This window comes from Sitophilus oryzae, unplaced genomic scaffold, assembly GCF_002938485.1.
Source record: "Sitophilus oryzae breed Bouriz unplaced genomic scaffold, Soryzae_2.0 scaffold_177_pilon_pilon, whole genome shotgun sequence".
Classification (NCBI taxonomy): Eukaryota; Metazoa; Arthropoda; class Insecta; order Coleoptera; family Curculionidae; genus Sitophilus; species Sitophilus oryzae.
In genome coordinates this window covers 380,592-406,808 of record NW_022146479.1, presented here as the reverse complement: position 1 = coordinate 406,808, position 26,217 = coordinate 380,592, and the positions used below count along the sequence as shown (strand labels likewise).

Sequence of the window (26,217 nt, the reverse complement as noted above, 5' to 3'; positions counted from 1 at the left end):
GCTAATTTGCCTCCAACTGAGAACTATGCAAAACTCCATTTACTCAGGACATACTTAACTGTAAAGATATATCTATTATAGGAAATGTTATAAGATGTATTTTTTAGATTGAAGAATGGATTGGTAACAAGTTAGATACTTTACAATATGGATGGAACAAAGATCAAAAAGGCAATTTGACACCTATTCAATCAACAGCAGATGATGCCTCCTGACCTACTAAAATTAATATTTTGCAAGAGAGTCAGTGCTCTAAAAATTGCTCTTATAGAAAACTTGCTCCTAAATGTTTCAAATGTTCACTGCAAAGTGTGTTCAATGCTACGGAATCAGTTGCACAAACTTTTGTATTTTAGTTGAGGACGAAAGTGACTCTCTGGATGCCGTCATAGTAGATTTTATTTCATAACTTTAATTTAATAATAATTTTATTAACACTAATTTTATTTAATAAATAATATTTAAACGTTATTTTTAATTGTTTTCATGCTTAAATTTATACTTGGTTTATCTATACTAACACTATACTGTTAACGCAAAAATTATAGCTGACTGGTTTAAAAAAACTGGAAAATTTATAAACCGTATAGTAAAAAATTGCTCTATCTCTATTACTAGTTATTTTAGAAAAAAATAATTAAAGGTAAAATATTCTAAATTTAATTCTCTACAAAAAACATATCTTTAGTTTTTTTGAAAAAAGTTATGCAAACGGAGATATTTGAAAAAAACGAAAAAATCCAAGATGGCGGCGGTTTTTTTCAAACTTCCCCCACTGGGGCCGAATGGGACTTTTGGGGAGTTAAATAGGAGATCATTATCTACATATTACCGTTGAGATCGGTTGGTTGTGATACTTGGTTTATCTATACTAACACTATACTGTTAACGCAAAAATTATAGCTGACTGGTTTAAAAAAACTGGAAAATTTATAAACCGTATAGTAAAAAATTGCTCTATCTCTATTACTAGTTATTTTAGAAAAAAATAATTAAAGGTTTGGTTTGGTCTGGCTCTTTTGTCGTATCCACTCTATTATTTTACGGTCTTTAAATAAAGTAGCATTTTCAAATATTTTCTCTAGTTCCTACTTGCTGAAAATATTGTTGGTTGCGCTTCCTTGTAACGTAAAACAATTTCCGATATAACACCAGATGGGACTAGAAAGTCCACGTAATTCAACAAGGGGGTGTAACTAGGTGTAACCGACTACATACCTAATTATCCTATATCGTTGCATAGTAGCGTAGTGTAGTGTTTTATTTTCTCTTAACTTAGGTTAATTAATTTTGATAAATACGGAATAATATACCGATTCTTTTGACACCAGTAAAGGTTTATATACCGGGTGGTGCATCTTTGTTGGAAACATAGGAAAGCTCATGTAATTTTACAGCGCATAAAGTCAGTTTTTTAAAGGTCTGCCTAAGCTGAATACACAAAATGCCAAATTTAAACAATTTTGGGCAAGCCGATATTAAGTAATTCAAGAAAATCTGCATTTATTTTTAAATTAAAACTGAACACAGGTAACAATTCTAAACCAGTCAAATGTCATCAAAGCTTAAGTTGTCAACCTGTGATTTCATAACTGTCAAATGTAATTTGTTGTGCTATCTACATCATAAAGTGGGGGATGTTTAGAAAATTTTCTGTAATGGTAGTGACTGGAAGTAAAAGCTATACTGTGCGAACAAACACTAGAGGTGCTGCTAGTCATTAAAAATATTAAAAAGTTAACAAATACTCATTTGTTTTTTAAATATCGCAATATTTTTATTCCGTTGTGTTTTGTGAGTATTCGGTGTGTGATTTTGGCAATTTCCTCATTAATTACTGGTGTACTTGTACTTACTTTACAAGTACATTTATTTTAATTATTCATATTTAATTGCAATCGCTTTTTTTCGACCGAGAACGCAAACCTGCGAAGAAAAACTGCAGCGTTTCTAATTGCGACAATAAAGAGTGGCAGTTTTTTTCGTTTTCCAAATCCCCGGAAAGATTCGAATTGTTTTGTACGTTTTTTTCTTCAGTTTATAGGTATGTAAAATACATAATTTATAATAACATCAATAATTTTATTGATTTATTTTTATAAACGTTCGGTCGGGTATTGACATAAACATTTTTTATTGTGGCGAAATAGGTATATTAAAATTAAATTATATGGTTATATATAAATTACAATTTTTTATTGTAATTTTTCGTTACAATATATCTATTTCGTTACAATTAAAAAAAATGTTTCTCTAATATTAAAAAAAATAAATTAAGTATAGAGATCGATATTTGATATTTCATGAATTTAGTGAGCGAACAAACTCAAGGGGGTGCTTCTTTTACTTTTATTTCATGACATATAAGTCAAAATTCTAAAGGGGGATGTTTTGTGATTGTTACATGTTCAGTTTTAATTTAAGAATTTATGCCAGTTTTTCTTAAATTACTTAAAATCGGCTTGTCAAAAATTGTTCACATTTGGCATGTGTATTCAGCATAAGAAGATCTTTAAAAATCGATTTACAACTTCGCTGTAAAATTATCAGGGATTTTCTATGTTTTCAACGCCAATGCACCACCAGGGTTATTAAGTAGTTTATGAAGCAAAAAAACTACGCCAAAAACTACGCGTAGTTTTTTGTATTATATGCTACGTTTTAAAATTTTAAAAACTACCTTCAAAAACTACACAGAAACTACACAAAAACTACGTTAAAAACTACCTACAAAAATATAGTAAAACATTAACAATTTAGACTTTTTAGACTTTAAACAAAAATCAAGCCAAATTCTTATCATGGAAGTATGAAGTTATATTATATTTGTAAAAATTATAAAACAACATCAGAAAAAAAGACAATTTTTTTTTCAACAAAAGTGTATTCATAACCAACATGAGATACAGGCCAGAGACATCGATTTGTGACGTCATCGCAATAGTCGGGCTTTTGTATTGTGCCATATGGTACCGCATATAGTTTTTGCATAAATAATAGTATTTATTGATAGTTTTGCCAGATATAAATATGAAAAATATTATACACAAAGGTATTAAAAAATAACATTAACTTTTTATCGCGTTAAGGTAATTGAATAGCATTAAAATTTAGATCTAAAACACGAATATTAATATGAAATAAAAAACAGCATAAGATGAACAGAATAAAATCCAGATAATAAAAAGCATGTCCTAAAATTGCATTAGTGAGTATTTAGCAACTAGTAATAATATATCTTGTGATAAAGTCTTCAAATATTAAAAAATTTGAAAACTGTACGTTTATCGACAAGTTAAGAAAATGTGTTGTATATGATAACGGCAGAATACATTTTAAAGTTTAATTAAAAATAATTGTAAAAATTTGCCTAACATATTTAAAAAATGTGGATATCAGGTAGAATTAACTATTATTATTAAGTAATTTGTAGTTCGATGTTCATCCAGTAACCATCTCCATATATCGTATATAAAAAGTAACTCAAAATCTTTAAGATGTTTATTTAAATTTAAATGCTTCAAAAAAAGCAGGGGGGCGATATGTTTCGGGACTTAAACAATTCCCATCATCAGGCCCAGAAAGACAAACGTCAACCTAGGAAGTACCACTACTCGGAAGAAATCTCTAACTAATTTTATTTCTCATTATTCGCCCACCTGCTTTTTTTAAAGCATTTAAATTTAAATTAACATCTTAAAGATTGTGAGTTATTTGTCCCCTTACCCGCCTTCAGAGGTTTTACTTTGATAATATGTACTCATATTGGGTTAGAGAACGTTTCGTTTTTAAAAGTGTATTTTCTACGAAATACAAAGTAACATTGAACACAAAATAAACTATAAATTCTTATGGAGAAATTCTCCATAGACATTCTCCATGAGAATATATGATTTTTTACATCTAAAGGCACACCTTCATAATTCCCCTCTTTCCAGAAGGTATGGAGCAAGGTATGGAGACATTGACGTCTTCCAAGCATTTTTAACTACCTAGTATCAAAAATATCACATAATAAGGAACAAATTCACAAAATATAATTTTTTTATTTCTTTAAATTGATCAACAAACAAAGTTTTTAGGTTATGTTTTCACTGTTATTTAAAAAAACTACATTAGTTACATAAACTACACATTTACTACTCGACATTTAAAAAACTACTTGTGACATGTAATAAATGTAGTTGATTAATTACTACGTGAAGTTTAACAACTCTGTGCACCACCCGGTTTAATCATACAATATGACTACATAATCATAAAACGCAAAAATTTGTATAGAAAATGATGTGTAGATATCAAATTTTAGACGGTTGCTTTATCTTGCCTAAATCCCTATATGTAAAGTTTGCCTTTTTAATATGCAGAAATTCTTACAAAATATGCATAACTTTCCGGGAGCACATGTCCCTTTGTCCCTTTTTTTCTTTGTCCATCTAAGCAATTTTTTTCAGAAGAAGCTGTAAGACTAACTATTTTGTATTCAAATTTAGAACCCATCAAACTTTTTTGCCAAAGCTTTCAAAATTGTCCGGTTTTTGTCTAAGACCGTAAGTATTTAGTATTACTGAATTCTTAAGAAGGTTATATATTATAGAAACATATTTAAATAAACAGCAATATATTTTATAAATCATGATGATTGTTGTGGATCATTACATTAACCACTTGCAAATTTGTAGAATTTTTATTGACGGGATGGGTTGCTTAATTTTTTAGGTACGAAGACGGTAGTACACCAACCTTAGAGAACAGTGCAATCGATATCGGTGAAAATAGTTGCGTGATTTTATTAATTTTTATTGTGTTTTTTGTGAATATTTTAATTATCTCTTTTATGTGGAAAAACTTGATGTGGTATTTTTAAAATTTTTGTATAAGTAAAATATTTATTTAAAATATGTATAGCACGCCCATGAATTGCTTGGTAACAGAGAATTTTGTTTCCCCCCTTACCGATGCCCCGCAGCTACAAGTTGCATTTGCAAAAAATGTTTAGTTTTTGTACGTAATTTCTGCGGTACAGATATTTTTAATATTTATTAAAAAATCAGATATAATCGCGATAGTGGTAAAATAATTTTCACAATTCCTATAACTACGATTATCATTTTATAATCCTTTAATTCCATGTTTAAATAAAGTGTAGGATAAATTAATTATTTGTTGTAGTCTAAATATAATTTAAATACATATTAGTAGTAAAATTTTATATGTCTGTTATAAATAATAAAATACTTGTTTTTCATGCAAATATATCTATACCGTTTGTTTTGTATTATAAATTATTGTAGAATAATTTTAAACAGGCTTCAAAGGAATTGAACAATATATTATTCTGGGATACATTATACTTCTTTAATTGTTTAATAAATAGTTTGAAAATTATTATAACTAAAAAGTAAATGACAGTGATACAAAAAATACAATTTAATAATAAAATAGTAATTGTTAAGATAATAAAATGCTGATGACACTCTGAATCATTATGTCATGTCATATGTCAACTTTTGACATTTTCGCATATGGTTTATCTATTTGAAATTCTAACATGCGGTTCATCACGACAATTTGACTCGAAGTACCAAGTGCGTGGTACCAAATTATTCGTAAAAAATGCTTTTTCGAAATATGAGCTACCCACGCTTGGGAAAATACCGTATGATCAAATAAAAACGGCGTCAGTGATGGCTATGAAATGAAGATCGCTGTCATTTTATGTATAAAATTATATGGGAAATGTCATTGACTCCATTTCCGGGCCAACTGGACGTCGTTATTTTCGATCATACGGTACTTGTTCTTCTGTCTTTATTCAGTACATCTTATTTTACTAAGCGTGCTGACCGTACTCTTCGTACACACGAAAATCGGCACCCAAAACCTAAAATGCCTACCCTACTATAAAACTTACAATGTAGATATATGTTTTTTGTTGCATTTATCTAGTAGTAAATCTCTAAACAAATAACTCGTAAATAGCAGGAAAACTTATATAATATATGTATTTACTTAAGTTGCAATTATTGTTGTTTCTGCACAAAATTGGATGTTCAACAAATATTTACCTAGTTGGTCATCGGTTTAATTCCAAAATTTCATTACAATTTACAAATAAGATTTCTATTAAATTTTAGTTATTATTAGTATACGCGGGTTCTATTCTGATGAAAATTTCTATATTAATTTTAGCATGATTAAAAAGAAAATTTTACGTACAATAATTGTTTTGATAAAAAAAATTGTTAACTTCTTTATTAATTTTTACAATAATTGTATAATTTCACAAAGAGCTAAAGAAAGCTACGCTATTGTTTTCTATATTTAGTATAATTTTAGCGTAAGCTCTATACAGGGTGTCCCAGAAATAAGTGCAAATATTTTAAGGGGTGGTAGATCTCGATAAAACAAACATTTTTCGCTTTTATCGTTTTCAAATAAGTCTAAAATAATGGAGTTATTTTACTTTGAAAATTTCGAAAAAAAATGATTTTTTGCTAAAATTTTGAGAACCACTGGATCTTTTCTGGATTTCCTTTCTTGTAAATTTAATCTAATACTTATGTTGCCATATTATCAAGAAATTATGTTTTTTAACTAAAAACTAAAAAAAATCAAAAAATTTTTCAAAAAATTTCGAATTTTCAAAATTTTTTTTTCGCGAAAAAAACCTCATAGGCGTGTTTCTGGGGTTGAACTATACTACCAGTTAAAATATTTGCACTTATTTCTGGGACACCCTGTAAATAGTTTTTTCCCATCCTGTTGTCAGAGGAAATACCCTGTCCATGAATAGAGTTTCGACAATGACAGAGTTTTCTGTCATTTTGATTTAAAGTTAAATACTTTTTTGTTTTGTTAGCATAATTGTGTAGGCCGTTTAATGCCGATTTAAAGTTGTCTCTTGATATTTTGTCGTTTTCAATCCACCAAAAGAATTTTTATTTTTGTTGTTTATTCTATGTTTAACACGAATAAATTTGCATAATACATAAACGCGCATTTTTCATCCAAAGATATTTTCGTCACACGTATTACAGATATTACATATTTTAATATGGCAACACTGTCGCTTTCAGATCCACACTGTCTTCGATATGCCTTTACTGGCCGAATTAGAGAAAATAAGTGTTTTATGCGTTGACCGCAGAACGATTGGTGTCTCCACTGTACAACACTTCAGACGTAGAATGTAGAAGAGTAAGAAGGGGGGGGGGTAATCACTGCAACCTTAAAGATCTATTGTGCCCCCCTTCCTTGAGTCATCACACAGTCTATAACCCATCATACCCTTGTTGTAGAGGGGACAGTTTTTTCCCATCCTGTTGTCAGAGGAAATACCCTGTCCCCTCTACAACAGGGGTATGATGGGTTATAGACTGTGTGATGACTTATGGAAGGGGGGCTTGAGACGTAAGGGGAAATCAAATCAGTCTTGTCACGAATTCTTCCATTAGGTTGGGTATCTTCCCAATTCTTTCAATCAACGGTTTTACTTAACTCTTTGTTTTATTAAAAACTAATTTTGACGTATTTTTCTTTGTTACAGAGATATTTCAGCACATTTTACCTGACCATGAAACTCTCTACAGCCATGAAACTTTTCTCGTTTTTCGTTTCCTTTATGGTGTTGCTTGCCAGTGTAACGCCAGCTCCTTACTATTCTTCTGATAACGAAAGTAAGTAAAACACTTTATATTGAATTGCCACACTTTCTATTGAGAATGCCACTAGATCACGCAAAGTTCTAGTTTATTTTGTTTGAAATTATTCTATCTCAAATTTTTAAAATTGAGCATTAGAACTCTATATTTCTCTGTTGTTACAGATAAAATTTATAATCATAGAGCCATATATATGTTCTATTATCATAGTAAAACACTTTAATAAAATTCAACTTTTTTAAGAAAAAAAACCCTGTATTGTATAACGTTATTTAAACAAGAATTCTAAATTTAAATTTTCTTCAAATCTACGAAGAACGTCTATTCCCTATTAAACTTTCAGATAACTATAAAGTTCAAACAGATAGATATCAGGACGTATGATAATATTGTAGTCTCTTACAAGATTTAACAGAAACTTGGAATATTTTCTATCTGTATTTAATGCTAGATTAGGTAATCGTCAGGGCGTTCTTTGTACAATCTAAGATAAATTTTGATGTCCGGAATACAGCTAAAATTATATATATATATATATATATATATATATATATATATATATATATATATATATATATATATATATATATATATATATATATATATATATATATATATATATATATATATATATATATATATATATATATATATATATATATATATATATATATATATATATATATATATATATATATATATATATATATATATATATATATATATATATTTTATTTTTAATCTATAACTAAAAAACAAAATCAATCAGTCATCAAAATAATCATTCTTTAAACTTTCATTAGACCAATAATTCTTTAAACTAAAATTTTTATTTATTCCTGATATGTAAAAATTAAGAAATAAATAAATATACTGTTTCTCAAATACTTTAAAACTATAGTAATGCTATTCACCCTTAATTTAAATTGTGCTATTAAAAATATTTATAAAAAAAATACTCAGTAGGGCCTAGTTATATTACACAAGTGTCTTAACTTACATATAATTTATATATTGTTTATTTCTAAATAACTACATATAAATAAAATAATATGTGGTTTATATTTCAAATTAATAAGTTATTTCTGTTTAATAGTGGTTAAAAATTGATGCTAAGCTTTGATCCTTTCCCATTTATAATTAAGGTTGTTTAAATAACTTTAAAATAATTAATAGAAGGGATGTCAAAATATTAATAATAAATTTACATTTCATTTACTTCGTATGCAACGAATAAAAATTTAGAGTTATTTGAAATAAGAGTTTTTGTTAAGCAGGGCCAACATATTTTATATATTACTTAATATTATAAATATTTTAAAAATTTACAAGCAGAAGGAAACTAATGTGATATAATTAATACATAAAAATATGTAACCTTTTTTTTTGTTTAAAATAAATTTAGTCCTATTAACTATTTAAACTAAAGTTTTAATGGGCTTCTGTGTAAGATATAGCTATTTGTTTAAAGGTCAAGTAATTTTGGCTGGGTCTAATGGGTTGTAATTTACACCTTTTATTTAAAAAGTTAGTGAAAAATTTGTCTCCTGAGATTTTAACCTAGTTGGAGTTAACTTAGGAAAGAACAGATCTTTTCTAATGGATGTTTTTGTAACAAATTTTTATAATATTTTATCTCATCTCAACATTAAATAATTACTGTATAATTAAAATTTTGTATTATTAACCAAACTTTAAATTTGATAGATAAAAACAATCTACATACACTAACCGGCAACAAACTTTCATGCACTTCAAAATTAAAATATTAAAATTAATTAATTGAATATAGAAGATTAATATATTTAGAGAATTAAAAAAGGTAAATCATATACATCAAAATTATGACGTCCAGTTTTTCAGTGTTTAAACTTTTTGTTGAGTAGGTATAGACCATTTATCATAAGTAGACATACACAAAATAGTAAACAAATGTACAGGGTGAGTATTAAACAAGTGAAAATATTTTTAGGTGTGGTATATTTCGACCCCAGGATTACGTTTTTGAGATTTTTTCGCCAAAAAAGCTTTTTAAAAGAAAATTATACATTTTCTTTTAAATGTTCGTATTTGTTTTAGAACTGCCAAATTTTCCCGGTATTTTTTCTGATATGACCATGGTTACGGCTTTACTCTATAGTTAAGGCACTAAAAGGAATGCAAATACAGAAAAATCCGGTATCTCAATTTTTTTTAATTTTCAAACTTGAATAACTCCTTTATTTGAGACTTATTTAAAAAACCGTAAAGAGAAAATCTGTTTCTTTTATCGAGATCTACCTGCCCTGAAAATATTTGCACTTATTTAAAACTCACCCTGTATACAGGGTGTTGCAGAAATAAGTGCAAGTATTCTAAGGGGTGGTAGATCTGGTCAAAAGAAACTTTTTTTTTCTTTACCGTTTTTCAAATAAGTCCAAAATAACCGAGTAATTTTACTTTGAAAATTTCAAAAAAAATAAATGCTAAAATTTTGTGAACCACTGGATCTTTTCTGGATTTTCTTTCATGTAAATTTAAGCTACTACCTATGTTGCCACCAATTTAAGCTACTGCCTATGTTGCTACTACCTATGTTGTCAAAATTTCAAAATTTTTTTTCAAAAAATCCCAAATGTAAAAAAAATCGCACAAAATATCTCATAGGCGTGTTTCTGTGGCGGAAATAGACTACCAGTTGAAATACTTGCACCCTGTATAAACTTTTTAACCTTGTATATTTTCATTTTACAATTTAAAAGAAGAAAAACTAGCAATATAGCCAAAATACATTAAAAAATCAGAGTAGCAATAAATAGTTTTTTAATTGCAACATGATTTGCTACAATTGCGACCATTAAATCATACGAATTTAATTTTGAAGCTGAGAAAATGTTGGTCTTGGCGAAATGAAATAAAAAACCTGTTGAAATTTATTAATTCCTGTACTTATTGGTTTCTTTCCTCTTTTATTTTAATACATCCTTTTCTATTTGGAATTAATCCAAAAGACATTGATAAAATATTTAAATAAGATAAAAAAATAGAATGTTCGTGAGTAGAGAAAATTTTAAACGGTACAAGCAAAATATCTTACTGAAGTGGAATAGTAAGAACTTCGAATATGGAATTTAGAATAATTCTTATCACGTATCGAAGAATTTTCTGGAAGACTGTGAAATTTTATATGTAAATTTATTTACGTATTCACGTGATTGCTAACTCTTTAATACATATAACTTTTTATTTGTTATGTTTGGGAAAACATAAAAATTAGTAATAATATAAAAAAACTTTAAAAGAAAACCTTCGCAGCAGATATTGAACATATTTCGACATTGGCTGAATTTTTTCTGTACTATATTTATAATTAATTGATTAAGTATGATAGAGAATTACAACTAAAAGAATTTCGGACTTTTATTGTCTTACCAAGTATAAACTAATCTAAACCCTAAAACTTCTTCTTCTTCTCGTCCGTTAACTCTCGAAAGAGTATGGTGACATCATGTCTCAATCGCTCGGATCGTTGTTCTCCATCCCTCTCTATCTTGAGCGGCTATAGAAGCCTCTTGCAGGCCGTCACCAATAATTTCTTTGGTTTGGTCCACCCAGCGCGTCGGAGATCTTCCTCTTGGTCGTTTGCCATTAATCTTCCCTTCGATTATGATTGTTTCCAATCCATCTGTTCTTCTCGAAATGTGCCCGAAGTGAAGAATGTGCCCCAGAATTGATACGTTGGTCCGATGTTCTGTGTATGAAATTCGCAGCATTCTTCTGTAGGCCCACATTTCGAAAGCATCTATTTTTCGTCTATTTGTAGAGTCCAGGTCTCTGATGCATAACTAGCGATAGGAAAGATCAATGCGTTTACTAATTTTAATTTGTTGTGATGGGATATTGCAGAGTCTTTCCATATTCGTGTTAGTTTTATAGTCGAGTTACGAGCTATTGCTAGTCTGCGTTTGATTTCCTCGTCACAGCCTTCCTTGTTTGTATGAGGGATCCGAGGTAATTGAACTTTTCAACCACCTCAAAACCATCAATCTCCCTGATGTTTGTAGGATTTCGGTCTATTATCATGACTTGCGTTTTCCTTTTGTTTAGCATAAGGCCATGCTCCGCACTGATCTTACTCAACTTTCTCATTATTTGAACAAGTTCTTCCTCAGAGCATGCCCGAATTAAGGTGTCATCGGCATACCTAAGGTTTGTGATCTTTTTCCACCTATCATTAGTCCGCCTCGCCAGCCCTGTAAGACTTTTCTCATTATGTACTCTCCATAGATGTTGAAGAGTATGGGTGATACTATACAACCTTGTCTCATACCACGTTTTGGACTAAAAGACTTGGAAAAAGAGAGAGCGTTGTTGACTTTGACTTTTCCGGAGCTGTCTTCGTAAAGATTTTTAAGTAGAAATATAACATGTTTTGGTACTCCCATGTTTTCTAACACCAGCCACAGCTTCTTCCATTTTACACAATCAAAAGCCCTACTGTAGTCGACGAAGCATAAATACGTTTTAACATTAAATTCATATGCTTTTTCAATGATTTGCCTTACATTTAGGATCTGTTCTCTTGTTCCTTTTCCTGGCATAAAACCTGTTTGTTCGTCAGGGATCTGTGGGAGCAAAACATTCTTTAAGCGGTCATTTATGATATGGAGTAGAATTTTACTTGCATGTGACATAAGCGCTATTGTTCTATAATTGCTACAATCTGTCGGAGAGGCTTTCTTGTGCAACGGCATGTATATCGACTCGCACCATTCCCTTGGCCATTTACCTGTTTGCCATATCATAACACACAGTTTGTGAAATGTGTCGATGCCAAGATCACCCATAGTTTTAATGGTCTCAGCGGGTATTCCATATTCACCAGGTGATTTATTTAAACCATAAAACTACTGAGCTTATATACTAGAGCCAAGCATTCACCCGTGGATTAGTTGGGTGCAGTCAAGCATGAGATTGCCCACAATCACCCAAGAATACCCGCATTGGTATGTTTTATGAGCGGTCGCCATATTGTTGAAATTGCCATACCTGGATTGCTAAAGACTTCATTATTGTCAGTTACATATGTATACGGTCTCTTTAAATTTGCGCTTTTTCCAATGTGGTTTTTTGTAGACAACCCGGGCTTCCGAACATTTTATGTTGTGCTTGGACCACACATGATCTGCAATGCCCAATTTCATTGTTTCTCTCCTCTTTGCGTATGCTTTTATGTTCGTCGAGTCGTACATGTAGAGGACGTTTTGTCTCTCCAATATACTACTCACTGTATTCGCAAGGGACCTGATAGATGTACTCTTTTTCTTGTTTTGATGATTCAGGTTTTGTTTTTGTTAGGACACTAAGAGAGAATATCCTCCTCAAGCTGGCGCGCCAATGAGTCAGAGACTTGCAATTGGATGTAATATTGTCTAGGGATGATTTTGCAGTGTAACCATTCTGAAGCAAATCGGTTTTAATATTACTTAAGATTCTTGGTCACTGCATATAGTGATTATTCGATATAAATATAGCATTATAATTCTTCCTTAATTTTTTTATTCAAAGGGTTATAGTCGTTTTCTAATCTATTGAGAGATGTTGCCAAGTCTGTGCTCTGACAGTATTTTAATAATTGGAAAAATCAATATGCAAATATTTTGAAAATTATTATTTATTTAATTAATATTTATTAAATATATAACTAAGCATACTATGAGAATGTTAATGTTCTAATAAATTTAATGTCATCTTTTTTAGAATACCGCAAATTAGTTACTTTGATCAATAGTCAATTAATTAAAATAATTATTATAGCGAAAACATACACTAGAGTAGATGGATCGAACACTAGGGAATTTGCATTTAATTATGCCCTAGAATGTACTGATAAAAAATTAATTGTGTCATGTATTACCTGCACGTATTTTTTTTAATTATATTACATTCTTTTAAATCTAGATGAAGTCTTGTCTCGCGTCATTTTCTGAGTTCAACATGTTATTATTCTATTTTAATTAGAGCTTTGAGTTTCTGTGTAAAAGTAAAAATGAGAAAAAATGATTAAAATTACTGGATGTTTGTGATTTTAAACCACGAAAGCTTATTTGTGTCTAAACTGTGTGTTTTTTAAACAACAATCATAATTTCCGATATACTAATCATTATCATCATTTTCAGCTTATTCAAATATTTCCAATGGTGTATCCCTCACATGTTTAAATACTCTTTGCAAAATTGGTAATGATACACATTGTTGTCTATAGTACCATACATAATAACATAAATTGGAATTGAAACATATACGCCAGATATAGCATTTCAAAATGAAAATTATGAGCAAAAAGTTTTTATTCACTCGCAACACTTTAACACACTTAAATAAAGTGACTAAACATATTCATGTGAATTAAATAGATGGTTAAAAACAACCAGTGAGAGCAAATGACAAAATATAAAAAAATACTATAATCATTGCCTGGAAACTTATATGGTGAAATTTTGATAAAATAATTTAGTACTCACTAAAAACACAGTATGTCGCTAGTGGTAGAAAAAATAATTTTTATAGGTTACTAGTTTATTTGGTTGGCTGTATTATGCATATACAGGGTGTTTCTTAATTAATCTAAAAAATAAAAAATCGTTAGAAAACGGCTTAAGGCGCAGGCGGGCTCTTAATAAGTATATTAATTTTTGTTTCGGCAACCGTTAGATGAACAAGAAAAACTCAAAAGATCAATTTTGTTGAAAAAGGATGGCCAGTCAAGAAAAAAATATATTTTTTTTAAAAAAGCAGTAGTGTACCATTTATGTTAAGCATAATATCGATTTTTTTAAAATTTTTAACACCCTGTAGATCAGAAAGGAAGTATTTTTTTTTGGACCTAATGGTTATATAAAAATTGTTTTAAGAACACATGAGGAATCACACCACAATTTTTAGTCTAATTAGAAAACACCCTGTATATTGTCAACTTGACAATGCTTGTTGATAAATCAAAAAATACCTTTTCTGTGAAAAAAGCCCGATTTTCGCAGGAAAAATTTTGATTTTTATTGAATTTGGGCCTGCGTCTGCGTCTGCAAATACCGTTATGTTTTTTAATATTCTATCTATCTAAATTTTAAATATCATAGTCAGAAATAGTTTTATTATTTATTAACTGTAAAAATGGTATACTTGTTTTATCAAATATTGTGATTTACTTTCTACCTTGTAGTCAAAATTTATATTTAATAAACTGTAAAATATATACAGGGTGTTTCAAAACAAATGCGAAAAACTTCAGGGGGTGATTCCTTGTTAAAAATAAAGGGGAGTTTGCTTTATAAACGTTGGGTCAAAAGTCAACCATTAGGGAGATATCGCGGTACAAAGATGGCGGAAAAATAATGTTTTTATTTTTTATCTTGAAAATGAGAAGAGATAGACTAATGAAATTTTATGGAAGCATTACTGTTATGAAAACACACTTTTGGTAATTTTTTCACTTTTTAAAATGAGGTGGAAGGGTTGAAATAAACTACCCCTATCATCCTTGTTAACGAAATTTAAAGAAAAATCTTATCAAACACATGCAAAAAAACTAATTTGGATAGTTTAGTTTGTTTAGAAACTTTTTTATCTCTTGTGTTTCTTTGATAAAACTCACCGATTTGAAATTAAAAAATAAAATGTAAAGCATTACATGTCAGGACAAAAAAAATTTTTAGATTAAGAATCTAGTGATAATAACGATAATAATAATCATCTAGATAATAACCTATTGCAGTAGAGTAATATCAAATAAAATAATATTAGAAACATCCTAAAAAGTAACATCGGCCGACTAGATTTCTTCCTAAAAAAATTACAGCAGCCCACTAGATTATTTATCAGAAAATGTTTTTTGTCCTGACATGTAATGCTTTACATTTTATTTTTTAATTTCAAATCGGTGAGTTTTATCAAAAAAATACAAGAGATAAAAAAGTTTCTAAACAAACTAAACTACCCAAATTAATTTTTTTGCATGTATTTGATAAGATTTTTCTTTAAATTTCGTTAACAAGAATGATAGGGGTAGTTTATTTCAACCCCTTCCACTCATTTTAAAAAACTAAAAAAATTACCAGAAAGGGTGTTTTCATAACAGTAATGCTTCCATAAAATTTTATTAGTCTATCTCTTTTCGTTTTCAAGATAAAAAATAAAAACCTTATTTTTCCGCCATTTTTGTATCGCGATATCTCCCTAATGGTTGACTTTTGACCCAACATTTATGAAGTAAACTACCCTTTATTTGGAACACCCAGTATATTCTTCGTTACTCTGATATACTAATATATCAGTGTAACTTTAAAACTAAATCCTTTGAAATCAAATATAAACATAAAAAGATATTTCCAGCAGAAAAGGCGAAGGCGCTGGGTTAAACGTAATCTCTACTAAGAACACGGAGGGGCGCTTTGACCCAAAATTTTACTATTGAGTTTCATATCTATCTTAATAGAAGATTATTTTCTTTTATCTATGACTATAATTTATTTTTTTCCATAGCAACTGTTAAAATTGCCTTATATCTATCAAAAATAGTAGATAAAATAGTACTTTAACCGCAAGGGTAGATTAAATGATTTTAACAGCGAGGATAGGTTAAAAACTTTATTTCTTCTCGAACGTCTTTTAATTGCTTCTATTTTTGAAAATTTTTGTATTACTTTTCTTAAGTTATTCGGGATTTAAATGGAGATAGTTTGGATATGGCGTTTGTCACCTCAGCCTGAATATCTGCTGGTAATTTACTTGTTCCGTTTTGAGCCATTTCTGGCTTCAATTCAATCAGCAATCGGCACGAAAGAGAATTCAAAAATATTGACTCAAAACTGATAACTAAAGAGACAGCTTTATTTATTTGTCAAATTACATAGAAACCAACGCCAACCCAGCACAATATTTTTTCTACTCGTAATAAATTCCTTGAAATAATAATTTCTGGATATTTTTTAAAACGTAACTTGCTATGGAAAAAATATTGTTTTATACACGACGATAAAATTGCATTATCGTCTCCCATAAAATACCATTTTATCGTCTTGTATAAAAAATAACTATTAAACATTTTATTTATAAGTAACATGGTTTAAAATACAGGCAAAATTATCTTCAATACTAAATTGGTCTCAATATTATTAGCCTAACCGATCAGGATTTTTCAAACTTTCAAATTATGTATCTGACAGTGCCCTACGTTTTAATGCACGTTTCTTCTCTAAAATAACGCTTGTGTTAAAACATCTGAAATTGATGCACTGTCTCGATCACTAAAATAGAACATTTGAGGACAAGTTTTAGTTTAAAAACTAAATACATTTTCAGTTTCTTGTAGTTCAGAAGTAGTACAAAAATAGACAAAATTTTAAAATCAAATTTTATAAATTTGGGAATACCTTACATGGACGAATAAAGTTGTTAAATTAGTTTTACATTTCAGATTTATCTTACTATATTTCAAGTTTTCTCATGTAGAAGTTGTAACGTTGCACAGATACAGGTCTGAATAAAATATTACTTATGAAAAAATTTTATTTTTACAATAGATTTTTTGTCTATTTTTAATTTTTTTTAAATATAGTTAATTTTCATAATATATAAATGAATTAATCAATTAATTCGATACCGGGTGCGTCTCAAAAGTAAACTCACCCTCTATAACTTTTTTATTTTTTCAGATAAAAAAACGAGATTTGGTATGTTAGTATATGACATAAATTAGGATTGATTGACATATTCAATTGTTTTTGGTCACTTCCTGTTTCACCGGAAATGATTACAACTTTTGATTTTTAAATGGCACCCTCGGTATTTTTTTACTTTATTCGATAGAAAATGACATTCTGAATAGAATGACTATCATATGTCAACTTTTGACATTCTGGCTTAATAAAAAATTGTATTTTAAAATTCAATCTAGAGTGCCATGATCATGTTAAAACACTAATTCTTGATCAAGGAGCCTTGGAAAAATAGATTTGATCGTCTAATGTTTTTAGTGTCTTGTCCTGGCCAGTTAGAAGATGCTCAAATCGCATTTTTAATCATTTCTCAATTTTTCCAAATGGAATGAGGGTGGCTCATTAGCATATTTGGAAAAATATTTTTTTTACGAATAATTTGATACCACACACTTGGTATTTTGAGTGAAATTTTCGTTACGAACTGCAAGTTGTAATTGCAAATAAACCATATGCGAAAATGGCAATAGTTTAAATAAAGTAAAAAATAACAGAGGGTGCCATTTAAAAATCAAAAGTTGTAGTCATTTCCGGTGAACAGGAAGTGACCAGAAACAATTAAATACGTCAATCAATCCTAATTTCTATCATATACTTTAACTGAAAAAATAAAAAAGTTATAGGGGTGAGCCACTTTTGAGACGCAGCCGGTATAATAAATTAACGTTGGATGATCATCACTGGTAGAAACAAAGATTTAAAGAATTAGAAAAGATGAATCATATACCTCAAAATTATGATTTTTATGAAAATATTCAAATATAATAGTATGAAAAATACTGTAAATTACTGTAAGCTGCCGAGTTTATATACATTTTATTTTAACATATTTTGTTTTTAATTTTAAATCAGTAAGTTTCATGAGAAAAATGGAGAATTAAAAAAGTTTCATATATACCAATAATATGGAAATATTTTTAGGCCTGTTAGCTTTCGATAAATGAAATACATTTTCTCTGAATCTATTCTCAGACTTCAGACTTACCCTGTATAAGTACCTTATATTTTTAAAAATAAATCACCACTTAAATTTTTCAGGCAGAGATTTCTTTTGAAAAATCCCTTACAACTAACTAGTTTAAAGTATCATACGCAAAGACTTTTTGATAGAAATTTCTCTCCAGTTGCAAATGTCAAGCAACGTACTCTGGATTTTTAATGTCTTTCCGACATATAAAAAGCAATGGTTACATAATACCAAAAGGATGCTTATTAAATTATCAATAAAAATTATCTTATATTTACAGACAGAATGTGGATACGCTCTCCACAAAAAATATCTATTATTTTTATGTTTTAAAGCTAGAAATTACCTTCTTGAGTGCAATATAATGCACCGAATTGTATACTTACTTCTTTGGTTTTCTTTGAGAGGATAGGTGGACACGTGCTTCTGTGCCCTTTAAGATCAGCTGTAACTAATTCAACATAAGAATGCCTTTGTGTCCTTAATATAGGTTTTTATACATCGTATAATAGACATTGTACGATTAATATGTCATATTTTATATGACAGATTGACCTAGATGGCTATTTATAATAAAATACTAGAGCTCAATATCCAGGAAAGAAATATATGGCTAAATAAAATAATATTTTATTTTTAAAATACTTTTTAAAAATACCCATAATGACAACGATATTACGTGACATTTTTTATTTTTTATTTATTCTCATCAAAATTATCTATTTTCTAAAGTTACATTAACTTCACCTACCCATTTCAAAAAAAAATAAATAGCCCAACATCATCCATATTTTTTTAATCAATATTACCTCCACCATAATTATTACTTTCACTTAGATAATCTAACGTTCCGAATAGAGAAAAAAGGGAGTCACCTCTCTATAAAATACACCCCTTTGTCACGCAATATCTATATAAGTATATTTCACATGCACCATACTTTCATTTTTAATGGTTTAAAGGTTAATAGGTTCTTTATTGGGCTTAAACACTTGGTTTTGTGCATATTGGTATCAAAAAAAAAATGAAGTTAATGCTCACGTAGTAGTTACATTTAGATATTTTAATGATTTCTACGGCTCGTTGGCTCAAATAATAGTGAGAATTGATTCATTGCTTACAATATGGTTCGTTTAAAAAAATAAATATTAAAAATGCCAATCATAAATACACACTTGACAGTGATAGATGTGTCTGTCATTTTCAAAGTAGTTTATTTTATTTTACAAAGAAATAAGTTGGTACAATTGGAACGCATAGCAGAAAATAAAGCAGAAAATTAATATATTTAAAATTTGATTGGCCAGTGATTACTTCAAAATATTGTGAAAAAAACTGTATAAAATTGAAAAAATCTAATCGAGTTATTTCATTAAAAACAATTACAGTATCTGTTAATATAAAAGAAACAAGGGTGTATTTAAAAAAAACACCACATACCAAAAAAATATATAAAAAAGATTTCCTGCTTTCAAGCCGTGTTTCAAACTCAAGCAACTTCCTGCATTTATTGTTGCATTTATCAATATAACTTATGTAAAATTAAAAAAAATATTCAAAGGAATAAATAAAACACAATATTTTATTAATAATAACACCTACTGAATTTTATACCTTAAAAGTTGGTTAATTAACTTTAATATAAATTTTTGTAAACCAGTATCTTTTGACATTATCTCTCTGCAGTCTAAAATTTATTATTTACCTATCGTGTGCTGCTATTCTACGAGACATATACAAACAGAGACAATATACAAACTTTATTTATGGCTAATACAACTCTCTGGCCTTACACTGGCAAACTGTCTCTGGCGGTCTCTGAGCACCGAATATTAACTGTAAACTATGGTTTGGGTCAACACTTAATTTTTCCTCGAATATGTGGCTAAACGATTAGATTTTTACAAATTGTAAGTTTTGGGTTCTTTGAACGACTATTAGAGCTAAAATTTAAAGATAATTCTACAAGATACAAAGTGTCTCAAATAAGTAAAAACTATTATAGTTGTATTTTTTTAAACGGAACACCCTGTATATTATTCTATATTTAGATTCTACGATTGAAATAAAGGTAAATTTTTATTAAGGTTTATCACACTTAAACCTTACCGTTTTTGAAATATTCTCAATTTTGTGAAACTGCAGTAAAAAATATAAGGCTTCATTTCTTCAAGGGTATTAAATGTTTTAATACTAAATATTTACGGAAGATTAATTATTGATCAGATATTGTGTCGCAATAATAAACAAAATACTACCTTATACAGAGTGTCTAAAAATTTATATTAAATAATTACTATCTTTAAACAGTTTTTATTATTTTTTAATGAAATAGGCGAACTATATCGACAATATTAGTATCTGTACTCTTTGAAAATTTGTTCCATCTTTAAAAATAATCTAAAATGTCAATATTCCAAAGATATACTGATAAATGAAGTCTAATTTATAAGAAAATTCATTTTCTACAAAAAATTGAAGAGATAGGTAAAAATAGTATAATGCAAATTAATAGATAATTAAATTGTGCATCTGATTCTCGTAAAATATACAGAGTGTTCCATTTAAATTAAACAAGTTATTGCCGTTTAAAGCTAGTAATTATCTACATATATAAAATGCTAATGTTTACCTGTGTCGTCTCTACTGAAGTAACGACTTGCTCTAGAAAGTTGCATTTTTTACTAAAAGATAGCTAATTGGCTCTTCTAAAAACTGTCGTCGCCGGATTGTTTGTTTTTCATTTAATTAAACAAAAAATAAAAAGTTTTTTTTTCAGATGTCGTGGCGGATGCGCCAGGCTTCAACTAGTATAAATTTCTAGATACTCTGTACTAATATAAATTTCTTGATACTCTGTACAAGATAGTAATTTATTTATTATTGCAACACAATATCTGATCAATAAATAAACTTTAGTAAATATTTACTATTAAAAACTTTAATACCCTTGGAGAAATGAAGCCTTAAAATTTTTACTGCAATTTCATAAAATTGAAAATATTCCAAAAAACGGTAAGGTGTAAATGTGATAAGCCTTAATCAAATTTACCTTTATTTCAATCGTAGAATCTAAATATAGAATAATATAGAGGGTGTTCCGTTTAAAACCTTTCCTCCACTTAATTTTAAAAAACACGAAACACGCGTAATAACACAGTCCAAAATGCAAAATGCAAAACATTTATCACTTCTATTTGATATAATTTGACACAAAACTATAACCTATAATTTGGCAAGACTTTGACAACTCTCAAAAATATTAAGTCGAGTCCGTTTGTCGTTCATCGTTCCGCCAAACCAAAGATATTGAAATATGATCTGTCATTTTTGAAATAAACCAATAAAACTGGTTAAAAACAACGAGATGACGCATGACGGATTTATAAATATATAAACCCATCCATAGTTAACTTAAAAAATATTAGAAACTTTTTTTAGTTAAATAAATGGATTGGTATGGACGTCATCTGCTTTTTTTCTGTCATCTTCTGTCGAAATCTTACCTGAGAAAAAAAAAACAGAGTATAGTCTAATCCTAACGTTATTTTTCAGGTAGTATCAGAGAGTTGGTTGAAATGCTGATGCAAAGAGAAAGGGAAAACAGTTTGGAGGACAACCGATTGGGCTATCATACAGTGTCAAGGAAAGCCGGAAGATCACCGCAACTACGCCTCAGATTTGGAAAGAGAATGGACAGTGGATATCCGGTCAGTATACTTTTTACTACTGTCAAAAAGCAAAATTAAAGATGACTTGGCTTTATATCAATTTGGTAACTATTATTTTTATGTAGTATAACCATTCAACGGAATTAGTTAGGATCGACGTAATTGGTTGCGGCTAACCGAATCGCGGTCATCGCCAGATTATTGAAAAATTATACTACGTGACCGCCTATGACCAGTGATAACAAGATTAATATGAAGGAGTATACAGAAAATAGCACGGTTAGACATATTCATATAAAAAAATTAAAAAAAAGATAAAACAATAAGAAAAAAATAATAATAAAAAATATAAACAAAAAACTATAAAAATAAAAAAATATATATAAACTGTTATAGCAGGTTAGTCGTGATTGACTAAGCTAAGAAAAAAACTCGAAATTTAAGTGAGAATGCAGTCAATAATCACCACATAGGCTAATAAAACTACTTTTTCAAATTTGTCAAGCTTTCGAAAATTTTATTCCAATCATCAGGACAGTTTCTAAAATGTATAAATAAAAGGCATTAACATTTTAAAATTGTATAACAGAAAAAACAACTTACGACTGAGTCAATTAGCAAAAAAAAACATCCTCTGCACAAAAAGGCCTTAAAAACTAGCATCGTATGACATTGGAATACAAGGACATTTCCTTTATAAAATATTAAAATACATATCCAACGACATTACTTTTCTTTTAAACACAATACAAAAAAGATTTTTTTAAATTTACTAAACTAATTTCTACATTGTTGTTTCGAGCTCGATCAAACAGTGACTGTTTAATAAAATACCAATGAACTGAAAATTCCAGAACTCTCCTTATCAAAAGATTTTTTCCAATATAATGACATTTACTTCTTCTAATGCTTTTTTTCGCAAACCAACAACCATCCACGGTCACGAACTATCAAAATATATTCATTGAATTTATTTTACACTATTAAAGCTAAAAATCAACTTTAAAAACTTGTAGAAATACTTAAAAAGTATTTTATAACAACGGAAAGGTATGCTGATATGCAACCAACACCACAAGGCTATTATAGACGGAGAGCACAACAATTGTTTAAAGAATTTTTTTAAAAAAAAATTCCTTATTTTACTTTATAACATTATGGAATAAAAAAATATAAATAATGACAATTATACAAGATTTTTTCTTACTCTTGAGTGAAAGGAAACAGCGTGTACTACAAGTTATGTGACCATTCCCATGAGAACCGGCGCATCATCACTCTGGTCCCAGGAATAGACATTGCAACTCAGCAAGATCGTGGGAAACGTAGTTTACTTTTTAAATCACATTGTATTATTAGTGCATTCCTTGTTCTGTTGTCGTACTGTACACTAGCTTCAAAGTTTTTGAAAATAAATAAATTTTTAAAAACGAACTTCTGCCGTCGAACGATTTAAGTGGCACAGTCGGTAGGATTACACGGTAGTGCTTTCTTTAAAAATTCGACTGTATATCTGATTTAAGTCACATAGCAAGACATGTCAATTACTCAATCAGTTAAATTTACAAGCCAAAAAATCATTAAACAACGAATTAACTAGAAAAAAAAAGAAAAACAGAAGAGAAAATGAGAAAATCGAACACCCACGGTGTTAGGACAGATTATGTGTAAACTGCTTAACCTTAATAGATTTATATTTGCTTTTATGTAAAAAACTCACTTAAATTTTGAGTTTTTTATAAACTGTTATAGTAAAACAATTTATATACCGGGTCTCCCTAAAAAGTGGCTTACCTCTATAACTTTCTTATTATTTCAGATAAAAAACCAGATATGGTATGTTATAACTGGTATGTCAAAATATGACAAAAATGAGGATTGACTGACGTCAATCTGTCAACTTTTGATTTTAAAATGACACCATCGGTATTTTTTTACTTTATTTGATAAAAAATAACATCTTGAACAGATTGACATCATATATCAACTTTTGACATTTTCAATTTTGTGCAAATGTATCGACAATTTGAATCGAAATACCAAGTGTGTGGTACTTAAATATGTAAAAAATACTTTTTCCAAATATGCCCATGAGCCACCACTGTTCCATTTGAAAAAAATCGAGTTATGATTAAAAATACGATATGGACATCTTTTAACCGGCCAGGACAAGACACGAAAAACATTAGACGATCAAATCTATTTTTCCAAGGCTCCTTGATTAACAATCCTCTCTAGATTGAAATTAAAAAAATACCAATTTTGTTAAGCGAGTATGTCAAAAGTTGACATGCATCTATCTACTAGATTGTCATTTTATTTAGAGTGTCATTTTCTATGGAGTAAGGTAAAAAATATCAAAATCAAAAGTTGTAGTCATTTCCGGTGAAACAGGAAGTGATCAAAGTCAATTAATCTCGATTTATGTGCATAAACTAATCTACCAAATTACTCGTTTATTTATCTGAAAAAACAAAAAAGTTATAGGGGTAATTCACTTTTGAGAAACACCGGTATAGTTAGAAACAAATCTAAAGTTATATTTTCAAATTTTGAAAAAGATTAATGTCAAAAACATTACGTCTTAAAATTGGTCGCACTGATTTCAAGTCCTCCTCAAAATTTGACCTAAATATTAAATATGATTATTTATGTAAAATAAATTTAAATTTGACGTTTTTACTCAATTATAAACAAAATCGAATTAAAATGCTTATTCTCACAGGTCCTACAATTTCTTGGAAAAAAAAAACATTATTCTCTTATTTACCGTAAAAGGGCATTTTGTTCATAAAATGCCCGACCTTAAGACCTAATACTCGATTTTAAGAAAAGCTTATTACCAATTCTATCTAACCTTCTGCCCTATTAGCGCCTTTACCCTTTCGAAATTTCCCTTTTAAATTTGACTATATTTGTCAATCGAAACTTCAGGTGATAATTACTTTAAAATAACAAGATTATCAAAGGCTCAAACACAAATTTAAATGTTTACAGGTCAAATAATTTAAAATCTGATTTTTTTGTACATTTTACAAGGTGATTCAAAGATAGAGTAAAGTTCATTATTTCATTTATTTTGAGAATTATTAAAAAATGTTAATAGGTAATATTATTTTAAAATTATTACGGAATATATAGGATGCTTCAAAAAGTGCGGAGGATAACATGTTTTTTTTTTAAATGTTATGCCCTATTATTTATTTTATTTTTGGATCCTGCGTAAAATTTTATAACTTTTTGTATATTATGTTATATACCTAGAATTAATAGCTTTTGTAATATTTTAATTTGTTTAAACATATGTTAGACTTCAGAATTTAAAAAATTCCAACTTAAAAATTTGTCAGTGATGTACTGAAATTGAAGTACTAAAATTTGATAGGATAATTTTTTTATAGACATGAAGAAAAAGATACATGTAAAAAATTTTGAGTTACTGCTACAGGGATCTCAAATTTTTTTTAATGGTAGACCCTATACAGGGTTTCCCAGAAATAAGTGCAAGTATTTTAGGGGGTAGTAGATCTCGATAAAAGAAACATATTTTCTCTTTATCGTTTTTCAAATAAATCCAAAATAACGGAGTTATTGTACTTTGAAAATTTCCAAAAAAAAAATTTGCTGAAATTTTGAGAACCACTGGATCTCTTCTGAGTTTTCTTTCTTGTAAATTTAATCTACTACCTATGTTGCCATATTATCAAGAAATTATGTTTTTTAACTAAAAACTAAAAAAAATTTCCAAAAAATTTCGAATTTTCAAAAAAAAATTTGGCGAAAAAAACCTTATAGGCGTGTTTCTGGGGTTGAACTATACTACCAGTTAAAATATTTGCACTTATTTCTAGGACACCCTGTATATTATCTATTTTTAATAGTTAGCGATTTATTCCGATTTTTTTACCGATATTTTTAATACAATTACGCTATATAACATTATATTTGCCATGACAAAAAGTAATAATTACCAAATTTTGACATGTCTGTTTAATAAATTAAGAACAAATATTTAATTTTAGCTTAATTTTTTTAAATAAGTATAGGTGATAGAGATAATAGTTACAGATTTTCCTAAAAATTAATTATAAGTCAATATAACTGATGTGCCGAACAAGACACGGAAAAAATAGCAAAATAACTTCTAGCAGTAAGGCTT

The 26,217-nt window shown here is 28.7% G+C and overlaps 1 protein-coding gene across 1 annotated transcript in view; it reads left to right on the top strand.

The window, feature by feature from the left end:
- LOC115882148 (short neuropeptide F-like) overlaps positions 1 to 26,217 on the top strand; it is a 111,838-nt gene that overhangs the window by 82,694 nt on the left and 2,927 nt on the right. Inside the window, exons 2-3 of the mRNA XM_030900015.1 lie at positions 7,550 to 7,679; positions 21,943 to 22,097. Of these exons, the coding sequence (XP_030755875.1) occupies positions 7,577 to 7,679; positions 21,943 to 22,097 (258 nt within the window). The 5' untranslated portion in view covers positions 7,550 to 7,576. The remainder of the gene's footprint in view (positions 1 to 7,549; positions 7,680 to 21,942; positions 22,098 to 26,217) is intronic.